The sequence below is a fragment of the Mytilus edulis genome, chromosome 9 (genome assembly GCF_963676685.1).
Source record: "Mytilus edulis chromosome 9, xbMytEdul2.2, whole genome shotgun sequence".
In the NCBI taxonomy this organism is placed as follows: Eukaryota; Metazoa; Mollusca; class Bivalvia; order Mytilida; family Mytilidae; genus Mytilus; species Mytilus edulis.
Genome location: NC_092352.1, coordinates 73,568,883 through 73,583,980, shown reverse-complemented (window position 1 = coordinate 73,583,980; position 15,098 = coordinate 73,568,883). Strand labels below are relative to the sequence as shown.

The 15,098-nt window shown below is 31.0% G+C and overlaps 1 protein-coding gene across 2 annotated transcripts; it reads right to left on the bottom strand.

The window, feature by feature from the left end:
• Positions 1 to 1,026: 1,026 nt before the first annotated feature.
• Positions 1,027 to 8,403, bottom strand: LOC139490425 (uncharacterized). Of its 2 annotated transcripts, XM_071277222.1 has the most exons (6): positions 8,309 to 8,403; positions 7,852 to 7,923; positions 7,310 to 7,393; positions 5,000 to 5,044; positions 3,864 to 3,954; positions 1,027 to 1,486 (listed from the first exon to the last, which is right to left on the bottom strand). In XM_071277222.1, the coding sequence occupies exons 2-6, from the start codon at positions 7,888 to 7,890 to the stop codon at positions 1,392 to 1,394; spliced, it is 354 nt and encodes a 117-aa protein (XP_071133323.1). In that variant the 5' UTR covers positions 7,891 to 7,923; positions 8,309 to 8,403; the 3' UTR covers positions 1,027 to 1,391. The 2 variants fall into 2 exon arrangements, 1 of the variants encoding a protein (XP_071133323.1); XR_011656324.1 differs by lacking the exons at positions 1,027 to 1,486; positions 3,864 to 3,954; positions 5,000 to 5,044 and adding an exon at positions 6,273 to 6,371.
• Between the last annotated feature and the right edge of the window lie 6,695 nt (positions 8,404 to 15,098).

Below are 15,098 nucleotides of genomic sequence, written 5' to 3'. Positions count from 1 at the left end.
ACAGAAGAACTGGCAGATGAATGAACAAACTAACACACATACCTAAAAACATAATGCCATTAACATGATTAAGATGGGCATAAACAAAATCTGCCTTGATATGTTGATGTTTGAGCATCATGATTCCCTTTTGTTTTAGGTAGATTTACGGTATACCACCATCTTTGATTGTACAATTGCAATGCACAATCAATCTAGTTATTTGCCTTAATCTGCAAATTCCAAGACAGATTTGCAATTTATTAATAAGACTGTTTATTGGTATAAGGAAGAAGCAAAACTCTTAGCTACTGCTCACTGATGATACCCCCGCCCTAATATATCAGTAAACAGAAAGTTGTGAAGTGAATTTTCTGAAAACACATCACATGGTATAGTTAACTTATATAAACCCTGAAACCAAGTATCAGAAACTGTTGTATTGTAGTTCCTGAGAAAAATGTGACAAAAAATTTTTACTTTGCTGTTCATGTTTAAAATTATGAAATGTTTGGTAAACAGGAAGTTGTTGGTTGATGAATCTGATAATGCATTACACAGTAAAGATGACCAATATAAACCGTGATGTTAAATTTCGGAAATCCTTTAAAGTAGATCCTGAAATTATGCAATTAAAAATATTCATGAGAGGGACAGGTGGACTGATGGATGGATTGACTGGTGGTCAAACAGACAAATATATAACAGTACAACCCATCTTTTCTAAAAATGCGATATAAAAATAAGTGATTTATAGCATAAATAAAATTGTTTAAACAAATATTAGACCTTTGTGATTTTAAGAATCATTTTTTCAACTTACAATATTTAAGGGGTCCTAGAACTCTTAAAAAAAACATACTCGAATGATAGGTAACTTTTAATTTTTTATTGGTAGTAAGAAAACAAGTTTGGTGACACCATTATTTAACTTTCTTACGGCAGCGTTTCATAAAACTCATCTTCTCACAATTTATTTTGAAATTCTGCCTTAAAATTTTCTTTTAAAGCACCAACAAGTGTTTTTTATTTATGAACAAAATCTGCAAAATTGGGCAATTTTGCAGGACCTGTAGCTTGAAAAATAGCATAATGACCAATACATTTCATTATATTTTGTCAAAAAGACATAGTAAATTCTTCATTTCTATCTCAGGAAATATATACTGGTGATTATAAACCTTAAATATAAAAGAAACAAATGATAGATAAGTCTGAATGATCTGTTTAATTCGAAAGATTTTTGTTTCATTTGTATATTAATTGCTTCAGAAGACAAAACACTGATGATCTGCATTGAAAGCATAACTGGAGATTAAAAGTACCAGCATATTATTAGCATATTACTTTATACAGCACAAGAAAAAATTAAAGCACAACAATTTTACATATAACAGCAAATCTATAGTCCTTTAATCTAAGTCAGGTAATCTTCTGTTCTTAATTTTCTTTATTTCTGTAACTTTTAAGACTCTCACCAAATTGTCATCAAAAATAACTTTGTATTCTACAAAAAACGGTTAATATATAGCACTAGAAGCACTCGTGTTAATGTGTATTTTGGTTGAGTTAAGCAACTTCAATTGATATCTTATAGTGTGTCTTTCTATGTTGTGGTGTTACACTATTGTTTCAGATAAGGATTAAGATCTGGTACCATTAAAACGTTTTAAACTGACTGCATTGTAACTGTTTGCATCTGTCCCAGGTCAATAATCTAATGTTTAGTAGTTGTCTTTGTTGATGTGGTTCATTAGTGTTTCTCTTTTCACAATTCTAATACAGATTAGACCAATGTTTTTTGTTTGTTTGAATGGTTGTACACTAGTTATTTTTGAGGCTCGTAATAACTTGCTGATATGTGTGAGCCAATTCTCCATTTAGCTCATGTGGACCAATATAAAAACGGGGTCCAAATTCCAAAAACTTAATACACATACCTGTCAACTTTTGAAAGTGCCCATGGGGGTTTTAGTGCGCAACAACAATTTCAAAGGTTAAATTCTTTGCGACGTATTTTGTGCGTGCTGTTTTGTGGTCTAGAAAAAGTGACATATTTGTATGATGAGCTTACAAGCCTTTTTCTTAACTTTATTTGCATGATTCTAGTTATTATATCAGTAGAAAAGATGAACATGTAGCTATAAGACCAGGATTTATTTTCATGTGTCAAGATATTAAATGTTTGTTGGCTTTTTCAATTAAAAATTATGCACAAAGAACATAAAGAAGGACCTTTATCAAATTGGGAATAACACCTAGGGGTAACTCCTCAATGTTAGGCCATTAAAACCTACTTTTTAACAAATAAGCACATCTTCATACTATCTGAGGAAATTTTCCCAAAGAACTACAAATATATACATCTTATGATCTATCTGGTATTATATGGTCAACACAAGTCATGTACAATAATTTTGAAATGTTCTTCGACTTAAAATAATTGGACCCCTCATTTAAAAAGTTTTTCCAAATATATGTATAATGAATTTTTCCATTCTTAAGTGAAAAAAATCTAATTTTTTCTAATGTATTAATAGTTAAATGACCCCTTGTCTTAGGGACAGTCCCTCATTTAAGGGATACCCCTCATGTTGGGGTTGTTCCAAACCTGTTTGTTTGGTCCTTGTGAAAAATCAAGAAAAGTACATTGTACTTTAATGATTTGGTAATGTAATTGAATACATAAATAACATATGTTAAAGCAAGTGTAATGTCAATAAATTATTGAATAAACTACTATTTATTATCTTTAATACTGCTTCATTGAATTGTATCATTCAGCCATGCTTTTATACTTATTCTGTGTTAAAGAACCTCATAGAAGGTGACAAATCACCCATGTTCACGATTTTGCTATTCTGACTAACACACAGAGGAATACAACACAAGTTCAAAATCTAGCATGTTAGAATAATCTTAAGAGAAAAAGTTTTTGGTTGGCTCATTAATTTGATCACGAGAAACACTGAATTTGATTGGCTGAACACGAATGTCTCCCTTGGACACAGCTCAAAATCGGGAACAATAAAAACAGTTTCATTTAAATTTTCACATAATCGTGTTTTAGAGGTTTTTTTCACAATCACGATCATGCAATCATGACAAAGTGTCAAAATCGTGTAGTACACGCCTAAATCGTGAAAATTGGCAGGTATGAATACACAGTTAGATTCACCATATTAAAGAACCCCAAGAATTGAAGAATAAAACCCCCATTGAAATTGGTCAAGAAATTAGCAATTTATACAAAGTATTAGAAAAGTATTGATTTTTGCCTTAATTCCTAAACAGTTTGGGCCATAACAGCCCAAATCAATCCCACCCTCCCTTTTTTGAAATGAAACTTTGTGGTACAATTTCAATAGATCCATACCATGACACACACATTATTGTCCTGAAACTAGAAAATTATTTGTGTTGACCTCTTTTAGGCCCCTTGTTTCTAAACTGTAGGGACCAAAACTCCTTAAATTAATTCCAACCTTTCTTTAGTGCATGATTATAACTCTTAAGTTATTATCCGGAAACCATCTGTCTTCAGCTGACAAGGATGTGATATCAATTTACGACCAAAATGTTTTTTAATTTTAGAGTTCATATAACAACAATTCTATCAATTAATAAATATAACCTGACACTGAATAATTTTGTTAATTTTTATTTAAATGGAAGACATGGGGGATACCAATGTTAATTAACAAAAAGCAATGATTTTGCTCGTGAGTAACCCTATGAGTTACTTAATATATATAATACATGTGTTATCTCTAATCTAATTTATGTCAATGGCAATTGTGAACAAGATTGCCAGGGCCATTTAAAAAGTCATTAATTGTCTTGACTTCCAACAATGAGAAAGAACCATACAGTATGTTTATTACCTCTTTTAGTTATTTCTAATATTTTTGCAGGATACCATTTTTTTTCTGGCTTCCAATATACTGACAACTTTTCTGAAACCTCAAACAGTTCCTGTGAGAATAAAAAGACACTTATGAAAAAAAGCAAACATTATTACTCGATTTATTTCACTTGACTGGATGGAGTTTAACCGGTTTGCTCATAATAAACCAGTCCATCTATATATAGGTCACAAAGTGGTTTACGATAAACACATCAATTAAGCGTCTAGTAATTCTTTTGTAAATTCCTTTAATGACACTGCTAGGTGATTAGAAATCAGTAATAATATAATTATAACAGCAATCATCCTTATCACGCACATCTTCATATAGACTGTCCTTAGCATGCAAATTAAAACGTAAGCTCCGCCTGATCAGATGAAATAACATTGGTAGTACCTTGCATTGATTCATAATAATTCTTAAATCATAATCTAAAAATAGCAAAATCTTTTTTTTCTTTTTATCCTCTGCTTCATGTACAAATTAAGAGGTTTGATTTAGATGTCATATACCGATTACACTATAGGTATACATTGGCGAATCCAGGGGAACCCTCCTTTTTTTAACCAGCAATGCATTTGATTGGCGATATATAGCTGGAACCACCCTCTTTTGTCCTGGGTTTGGACCCCCCATTTTGAAATGGTTAGATCTGCCCCGGGTATAGTACATGTATATTAAAAGGTTTTACATCTTGTGACAAAATAGGGAAATAAATGCAAACTGTTGCTTAAAACTTTTCCTCCACCAAAAAAAAAAACTAGCAATGATCTAACCAAAGGGGCTGAGAGTGGGGTTTAACACCAGCAACCAATAAATCTTTGACATAACACTTGGAAAATTATCCATAGCTACTTAAAAACATTTAGCAACACACTGGCCTCACTTGCTTTAAGTTAACTTAAGATTCTTGTAGAAAATAATAACATCAAAAGTTGATCATTTCTCAGTTGAACTAAACAAGAGACTCTGTTGCTCACCTGTTCATATCTACTGTGGTATTAGAAATCATGTAAAATAAGGTTTAAATCATCATAAATTGTTTTAGGTACCCTGATAAAGATTGATGCCAAGTTTGGTTTAATTTGTGAGAAAAATGTGAATTTTCTTACCTCAGTATTCCTTAGTGTTGTCCTTTCTTTACTGTCCTTTACTATCTATAAATTTAATTCAATGATTTTAAAACAATGCCTATGGTTACACACTTAGTTAAATCGCGACTATTCACAATATTCATCAAAACGAAACCCCATAGTTCTAATTGAGAAAGACTTTTTTCAAAAACGTTTTAAATGTTGTACCTGTTATAGTATGTTAATGTCAAACTACTTATTTAATATGAAGTAGTCTTGCTCAGTACTGCTGGAAATATATGTGACAAAAGAATACAGTTTATGTATCATATTGAAAATATATGGCAGAGAGATTTGCCATGAAAAAATTATATGCATGTTCCCTTTTCAAAGAATAAAGTTATATAACTCCTCCATTTCATACTAGTTAGGTGTTTATGAAAAAACTTAGAGGTTATTTTTATAGATCATCGTTGATAATCTCAGAGATTGATTTTCTCGCTAAAGCTTGGACGGCAAAAACTGGAAAATCTCCCCTTTTTAATGATAATACCCTTTACAGTAACTCAAAAAAAGTAACATCTAAAATTTTTAAAAATTTAAAGAGAGCTTTTATCAATAAACAATCGACCAAAGATTCATGCAAACGGGTTGAAGCACTTTAAAGTAATTGTCCTACATGTTGATGACGGATATGCGGCAACTTAAACTGACAACGGTATACTATAATACATCCCGTAAAAACTTTGTTGGATGGAAGAAGGGATGAGGTCAATACAATATAGAATGGGGTTCATTATACAACTGTAATAAACATATTGACATAAAATTAATATGTAACTTATAATTTCATATACTTTTAAAAGGAGGTAATTTTAAATCAATAGAAATCTTCCTTCCACTCTATGTGACCAGTCACCATGTAAGGTTGCTGCTAGATGATCAATTTATCCTTATAAGGCTACATTTAAAAGAATTGTTGTTTCCCCTCCCCCGGGTCTACCCTTTGTAAACAGACAAGGAATGCAGGTTATTATTTTTTAAACTAGATGTTATTGTATGGTCACATGAAGTGTTTGACTTGTCCAGTCAAGGCCACTTGTCAACTGTTTGTGCTCAATTTGAGTGCATTTATTTAGATTATCAATCCTTTTGCTTCAAGTTCTTTAAAAATGGAAACACATATCTTTTTATAAGCAAGGCTTATTTCTGACCTGGGTATTATTTGTTAAGCCATAAGAATAGTTTTGTTCATATCAAGATTACAACTGATTATGAAAACTAACTACTTATGTCTGGAAAACGATCTTACCTTCAAGAAACTTTTGATTACAAAGATAATTATCTCAACTCGCAAAGTTGCATCATGTTTTCTTTTCCTTGATTTTTGTGCCAACTGTGGTTTAGAACCCTACACAATAAAATTTATAAATTTTCAAATTTAAATTAATATGCAATAAAAAAATAACGAAGTTTTGCCTTGAGAAAAGACTTGACCTGACCACTTTTATTTTTTTTTATAACAGTGATCAAGTTTTATATAACAAGATGTGTTGAAACGACACGAATGGCCCTGTCTCAAAACGTTGAAAAATCTGAAATTCAAACAACACATGTGGACAAAAACATGAAGGTAGTCTCACATATCAAAATTCAGCTAAAAAATCTTGAGGCGTATAGAAAAAAATCAGTATAACTAGGATTGTCAACAATATATCAAATTCTTTAACCCTTAATTTCAGCAAAAATCAGCATAGCGAAACGAAATTTATTGATCTGTAACTCATTATGTTTAACTCACATACCAAAAACCACCCCAATATCTCAAGGCTTTTAGGAAAAAATGTATGTAATACTATTTAACTGTGATTTTAAACAATTTATCAAAGTACAAAGCACTTCATTTCAGCAAAAATTAATGGAGCAGAACAAAACTTATACTTGATCTGTTACTCATCATGGTTCAACCACATACCAAAAATCAAACCATATCTCAAGGCGTTTAGAAAAAAAACTCTGTATAAATGATTTTCAACAATTTATCAAAGTCCAAAACCTGTAGTTTTGGCAAAAATTAGTGGAGCAGAACGAAATTTAAACTTGATCTTTAACTAATCATGGTGAACAAAAAAATCAGACCAATATCTCTAGGCGTTTAGAATAAACTCTGTGTAATGGTTTGTAGCAGAATGACAGAGTTACGGACAAGGGTAAAACCATATGTCCCTGACAACTTTGTTGCAGGACCATTAAAATAAGATGTGATATGATTGTCATTATCATAATTGAAGGAACACATAATATAATCAATATATGATACAGGCAAATATGTCGTAAATTATGTTTTACCCTTTTATCCTTTTTTTCAATTTGATCAGCAACTTCTTCTTCTCCTTCAATTTCTTTACTGCATTGACCTTGCAAAAAGTCTCTCTGTAATAATTGCAAAAGAAATTTAAGATTGCCTACATCAAATTATCAATTTAGTATTTGGTAGTGAGGATTCACAACTTCATGGTCAATTACTACACATTGAGTTATCTGATTTTTCTACAATTTTGAGAGTATGATAATTTTGTCATGCTGACTGTTATGCAACTATTAAACGTAATCATGTTTTGAGATATAAATGGCAAGGAAATGTGAAAACGGTTAAAAATCAGTATTTCAGGGGCAATAACTTCAAAACAGGAGGACAAGTTCAACTTACCCTTACGTTTACAAAACTTTAAGAGTAAATAAAACTTGTCAACCTAATATTTTGAAAACTTGCATGGTTCCTGACTGAAACTGTAGAAAGGGTAATTCAACAAAATTTCCCTATCCCAACCTCCTTATCTGCCTGCTAAATATCATAATACCGTATCTATAAGAAAAGCAAATATAGATACCTCAATGCTCTCTATATCTGGAACATCTAAGTTTTTCATGATTGTTGTTTCTTCATTAAAATCTGGCAATTCCTACAATCCAATTCAATTTTCAATTACAATAACCATTGAATAGAGGACATCAATATGTGTATTCATTAAAAAGGGACACAGTGATTTTGAATTGATCACCGTTTCCTTAACACTTAAGAGAAAAAAGTGAGACTAGTTTCTTTATATCTTCATTTGTCAGGAAACCCTGGTTATCTGATTTTTGAAAACTAATAAATAATTCTCTTTTCTAAAAATACATAACCCATATTACACAATTTGTCTCAAAAATTGCTACAATTGTACAGGGAACCCTGTGTCCTTTTGATATTATAGCAACTCAGCTTTACATGGAGGTGCTCTTAATTACATAATTAGCATGATTTACACCATAAACAATAAGAATGTACAAAACTTTAAACTATACCTGTGTAAGACAAATGGCTGTTGTGTGTCATTGACACTTCACACTCTCTTCTAAATCTTGTTTCTGCTTTTTCAGTAATACAATTTCTGCCGCCTTGAATAAATATTATGAATAATTCAAATAAGAAAACTGAAAAAAACTATTCTTTTCCTCCCATGACTTCAGTTATTTTGATGATATCCTGCTATATACACATATTGGGAGTGTCTTTTTATAACACACCTTTAACAGTATTAAAGGGGGCTCACGGGTCTATATAAAAAAAAAAATTAATATAGGATTTCTCTATATTTTTCTATAGATGAACTTTATCTTATACTTAATAGAAAAATAAAATAAAAAAATGAGGTCACCATTCATTTACGCTCACAATCCGCCTTCGAAAGAAGCATACATTTTTGTTAAAGTCCTTTTTATGTCTAACTAATAGGAGAAATAGCGGTAATATCGAAATAAAAAAAAACCACTAAATTACAGAAATTGCTTACATTTTACAATTATTTAGTTTATGTACAGCTTATTGGAAAACAACAATAAAAAATATATGTCACCGATGAGTTAAAAAAATATTTCAATTTTAATGCCACAAAATGGCATTTTTGCACCAAAGGGAGATAATTTGGAGCTTTTTCAATGATATCTACATGTTAAAAGTCACATGGGGCCAACATGTATTGATTTTTTGGCATGATTTTGTACCATATGATAAAGTATCAACTACTTAAGGTAATAAATAAAATTTGTAATGAAAAATGTTTCATTTTTTCTGAAAATCTTATACCCCGTGAGCCTCCTTAAGGTGGCTCGGGCCTATTCGAAGTTTCTATCAGAAGTGTCGTTTTTTTGTTATTCTATTCTTTACAGAAAGTGAATCAAATTGGTCGAAAAAAAATAGGGGGTCACGGACCATTTAAGCTCAAAATTTTACTTTTAAACCGGTATGTAAAAGGGACCTCTTTTCAATGAAATGATAGGGAACATAGAGGTGTTGACATATTTTTATTGGAATATCAAAAATACGTTCTATGACACTTGGTCCAAAACTGTTATATAAAAAGCTGAACTATCGATTCAAAGAATGAGCGAATAAAAAACATAGGTCACCGATAAGGAAAAAAAAATATTTTGCTTTAAAACGCAAATTGTGTCGGTAAAATGGGGAAAATGGGTGAAATGTCATTTTGACCCTTTAAAAAATACGGATAATAACGAAAATATTCGATTAGTCACATAACTACAATGATTTAACATTTCTAATCAATCAAAATATTTAAAAAAAATATATCGAATTTACGACAAATACTTTTTTAATTCATGCGTGAAATTATGCGCAGTCCCGAGCCACCTTAATTGTTATTTCCAAGAAGAAAAAAATACAGTGAAAGTTACCATTCAGAGTATATGCTATAATAACATAAAATTCATATAATTTTCGAAGAATGTCTAAAAATATTTTCCCTTATATATTTAGGAACTAATGATGTTTGGGTAGAAAATTATTAGTTTACAAAGAATTGTAAAATAATGATTTCTACTATATAATATTTGGTAATTTGGAAGTAATAATGTCACTACCCTTTAATGTATTTATTAGTTCATTATAAATTTTTAGTAGTCACTGTAGTGTCGTGTTCATCTACTTTTTTTTAATAATCTAATTAATATTTTAGGCTCATTACATCATAGACGTGAAATCAACTAGTATATATTAAAGCTAATTGTTTGAAATAAAAAAATGAAAGATTTTGTAAAGTCAACCTTAAGCAAGATTGTTTTCATTATTACAAACCTGCTCGTGCATTTTTTATTGTTATTCAATGCAAAATAATTATCTAAGAAACCTGGGACGATCTCATCTCGTAAAGAATTTCTATTGCCTACTTATTGTACCTCGAACTTATTTACCCGATGTAGGTCTTTAAGTTGAGGTTCAATTTACTTAAAGTTAATCGGGCATGACTAATTAGATACGCCCTCTTAAAATCAGGGGGTCCGAAATAGGATCGGGAAAAAACACCCAGCAAAATACCTTAATTTACGATTTAAGAATTTGTTTGATTCAAAGTGCTTTTGGTTGCTTTAAATATCTCCGATCAATAATCAGGCGGTATTTTGTGGAAATAATAACCTGTCCCGAACCGGGAGATGTTGGCTGCAATAGGAATTTATTTATAAAAAAAAAGGCCATATCTCATTTACTTATAGTGGCCGTTATTGATTGTAAGTTTTCATGCCGATTTAATTTGTTTATGGCATTCGTCTATCGTGGAGAAAAAGAGGAAAGGAGGGTTAATAGCTTAACTTACGAATTCGATCATTAGGGTTCAAATCTATTCTATTACGGCATTCGTTTTACCTCTAGCGAACGCTCTGTCTTATTGTAAAAAGTGCCGCTCTAAATGTGTAAGCATTTGCTTAAGATTGATCAACTTTGCATCTATAGTCGTGAATATGCATGGCATATTTGCCACTGGACACAAAGGAGCAATACATTAATCAGCTTCATTTAGTGATGTATAATCATATGTCCTCAGTTATTATAGTCTCAAAACAGTTTTCCAATTTTTATATATTTATTATTATTTACATTTGAATAATAATCAAGGATTACATTGTATAATTTCCAACAAAACTAATAGGGGAGGGGACTAGAACAGAAAAACAATCTTCATAGAGTGGCAATAACTCATATATTGAAGGCTTAGCGTACAATGACGACTGTCTCGTCTAGGTGACAACATTTGATGTTTCAAGTTTATTTGTATCTCAAGACTGGTATAATAGTTGTCACAAAACCAAAAAAATTATAAAAAAGGTTGACAACAATTTATAAAAAGATTCAATTTATTTTGGGCGTTTCATTTTTTTTTTTATATTGTCTTGCTGATCGGGTTTGTTATATATTTTTTTCATCTACTATTGTCCTAGCAAAAGTCACAACAATGTTGTTAAAATCAGGCATGCGACTTATTTGAAAAGTTTTAGCTGACCTTTCTTATTGTTTACAAATTTCAATCATTTAACTCGTGCGTAGATCGTCTTTCCTTCTAATGTTTTTTTAGGTATAGATAGCGTGAAATTCTCATTGCACCAGCTGGCATCGGATATGCATTCCTATTATATTTTGTTCGGACAAAGCTGCGTATTTATATATCCAATAAGCCAAACGAACGCACCAATTTATTTTGATAGGTTTATATACCGGCTGAATCAAATATAGCAGATCATTGCAGACGTTTTGTATTGAGTGAAGGTGAAGTGCAGTGTGGTCACAGTCATACAGAAATGTGTTGGCAATGCAGAAATCTTGTATGAATGAATCTAAATAAACTCATCATTGATACCAGTATTGAAATTTCATATTTACGCAAGTCTAATGTAAAGTTAAATACTTTTGTTTTCACATTGTTTTCTTGGAATGATCAAAGAACAGGTATATTTCTGTACTGGAAATTGGCAATATATTTTTTTTTTATTTTTTTTTTTAACTCTTATTTGACCCGTTGTCTTAAGCTTATAAGCAAATATTGACTTGAATTACTAGAACAAATTATTTTGATAGGTTCATATAGAGGCTGAATCAAATATAGCATAGCATTGCAGACTTTTTGCATTGAGTGAAGGTGAAGTGCAGTGTGGTCACACAGTCATACAGAAATTTGTGTGCAATGCAGAAATCTTAATGAAATCTTAAATGAGATTTCCACAATTGTTCAAAATGTCAACTGTGGAAGAGCAAAGATGTAGTATTTTTTCCGGTGCTATACATGTTTTTTTCTACTGTAAAATAATAATAACATAATTTCATCATTATGTAATTATGATTTAGAATGTTCTTGAGGCATGTTCTTAGAACATTCGTCCAGGATATACCTCCCTTTTTCATCATTATTAAGGTAGGTCATCATTATGGTATTTTATTGAGAGAGGTTTCCTTTGAAACAATTCAAGCTTTTGAGGCAATATTCTGTTAGTTTTTTGCTTGTCCGTCCATCTGTTTCTCACTAGGCCATTACAAGTCATGAAAATGATAACTGTATGCATATATAGTGTGACAAATATTTTATGCATGAATGATTTGATAAATTGGCTAAGTGTTTCATTCATATCTAATGGTACGTTATCATTTAGCTCCTATTTGTATGAAAAATGATTTTTTTTATTGGATTTAAGAATTGAATGCTTCTTTTTGTAACTTCTTTGGGGTGTGAAATCGGTGACCAAAGTACAATTTGAATGAAGCGCGAAAGCTCCGTAGTAACAATATGCGCACGGTCAACGCTTAAACAACCCTATGTAGTAACAAAAAGAAGTATTCAATGCTTATAATTACATTGTTTAGCTAGGATCATGAACACTCGATTTTTATTCAATTTACCTGTGCACTTTATTGTGGGACCTCATGTTATCATGAATGATGAATGTTATTGTGTAATGAAATTGCTTAAGGTATAAACGAGATTGCAGAGTAGACAATCAGAATCACGTATTATAATGATACATACATCTGATGTAATTATTTCAGGACAACTTATTCCTTGGGAAACACTTGAGTCTCCCCCAAAGGCTGCTGAAATTCTTGTGAAACTAAACTGTAAAATGAGGAAACAGTCAGCAGATATTTGAATACTGAAGGTCAAGAACCCTAAATAATAATGTTGCATTCAGCTGGCTTTATGTTATAATTATGAACATATTAAATCAGACAAGGTAAATATGTCCCTCTGGATGAGATAAGCATTGTACTGATGTTGTGGTTATTATACTGAATGTCATTGGCTAAATTTGAAAAATATGTCATGACTACAAATAAAACCTCAGTGCATTTACCTACTTTATTAAACTTGTAACATGACTCTAGAACTAAAGCATAGAGGAAAGATACAGATGAATTGTTAATGTGATTAATAGAAGCAGACAAAGATGTTTAATTGTGCTTAAATTTTCAATTTTGTTAAACGTCTAAAGAAAAAAACAGATACAAGCACACAGGAACACATAAAAGCATGCACACATATACACAAATATAAAAACTAAAGCTTTAACAATATACACATTAAAAACTGCAGTGATAATGCTCCTGAACGGGTAAATAATCTCTGCTCAGCATGTGATTACCCTCATTGTAATTAAGTGCCTGATTAATTGTAGGTCTGAGCAATATATGTGACAGTTTGATCCTGTTTCTTTAAGATGAAGATCCACACCTTAAACCAAAGAGAAGAAAAATTCATATGATTGTCCTAAAGATGGCTGCATCAAATCATTTAGCTCTAATGATACATTGGATAACCATTTTCTGCTGGGAGATTATTACTACGAACAATTCATTTCTGTGCAGGACAAGACTAATATTATGTATGGCACAAAAGTAAATAGCCTTTTTATTAATACCCAGTCGTCAGTGTCAATACCATCAGACTCAATTGCAAAAGAAAGTGGGCTGCGTCATGGATGGGCCCTGAAACCCAAGAAAAAAGAGTGATTTTCAGTGAGGCTCAAAGGAAATACATGCACGATAGGTTCTATGCAGGAAAAAGAACTGGCAGTAAGGTAGATCCTTTTAGAGCTGCAGAGGAAATGGGAAATATGAAGGATGAAGATCAGTACCTATTCAAAAGGAATGAATATTTGACTGGACAACAAATTGCTTCCTATGTTTCAAGACTTGCGATGAAAGACAGGAATTCTGAACCTGGTTATTTTAAATCTGCTGAGGATGATCAAGACAGCAAACATGAACTGAAAATTGAAACTTTGCATCAACTTACTAAATGAGCTCAATTTAACTAAATTCAATGCTACTTATTATCTTATCTGTTATTGTTCAATGATTCATTTTACACTTTAAAAAGATTTAGTAAATCTGTCAGTTTGGGCTGAATGTTGTCTTCTTTATAAATTTTGTATACAACTTCCGAAAAAAATATTCCTGGATTGATATTATTTAAGTGAGAAAAGAAAGACACCTGCAGATTTATGCTCCATGTTGGAGGCCATAAGGTAACACTATATTACTGATTTGCATCATTGGCAATCATAATTCATCTTTTTATTGTTATATTATTTTAAAAAATGTTGATCTATATGAAATTAACACAAATTAAAACAGACAAGATACACAAAGTTTATTTATATGAAGTAAAAAGGCAGTTAGAAATAGACTTACCAAGCATTTCTATCATGTTGCATGTTGAGTATAAAAAAACCATCTGTGATCTCTGTATTGCAAAACTAAATTCTTCCATTGCAAGAACATATAAAAAATGGACGAAATGTTTGAATTGAACAATGTTAAAATTTTGCTTATGAAATCAAATAATAAATTGAATACTATTGAAGGTTTTATGTGGTAAGTTATTATGTATATCATTTCTGTTTATACAGTCAATTCAGTTTCCTTTAAAAGAAAATCAGCAAACAAGTCATTGAAAAATGTAGGCGCAATACAAAAGACCATCAAAATATAAATCATCAAACATATCCTATCAAAAAAGTACGTATATTCTGTAGAAGATTAAGAAATTTATTTTGCCTTTTAAAGTCGGTTGTTTGTCAAGTTATGTAAAAAAACATGATCATAGAGAATCTGATGAAGTATGACTGTGCATGTTACGGATGTTCTTGTTTTCTGTTAATATGCTATTTGACAAAAGATATTATTCCGTGCAAATCAATAAAAAACATTATAGGATAATCATTTATTTATCAGCATCTATTCAAAATAGCCAATGAGGGAATATTTTAAAATGCATTTCTAATATTTTCTTCTTTACTGAATTCGTTTAAT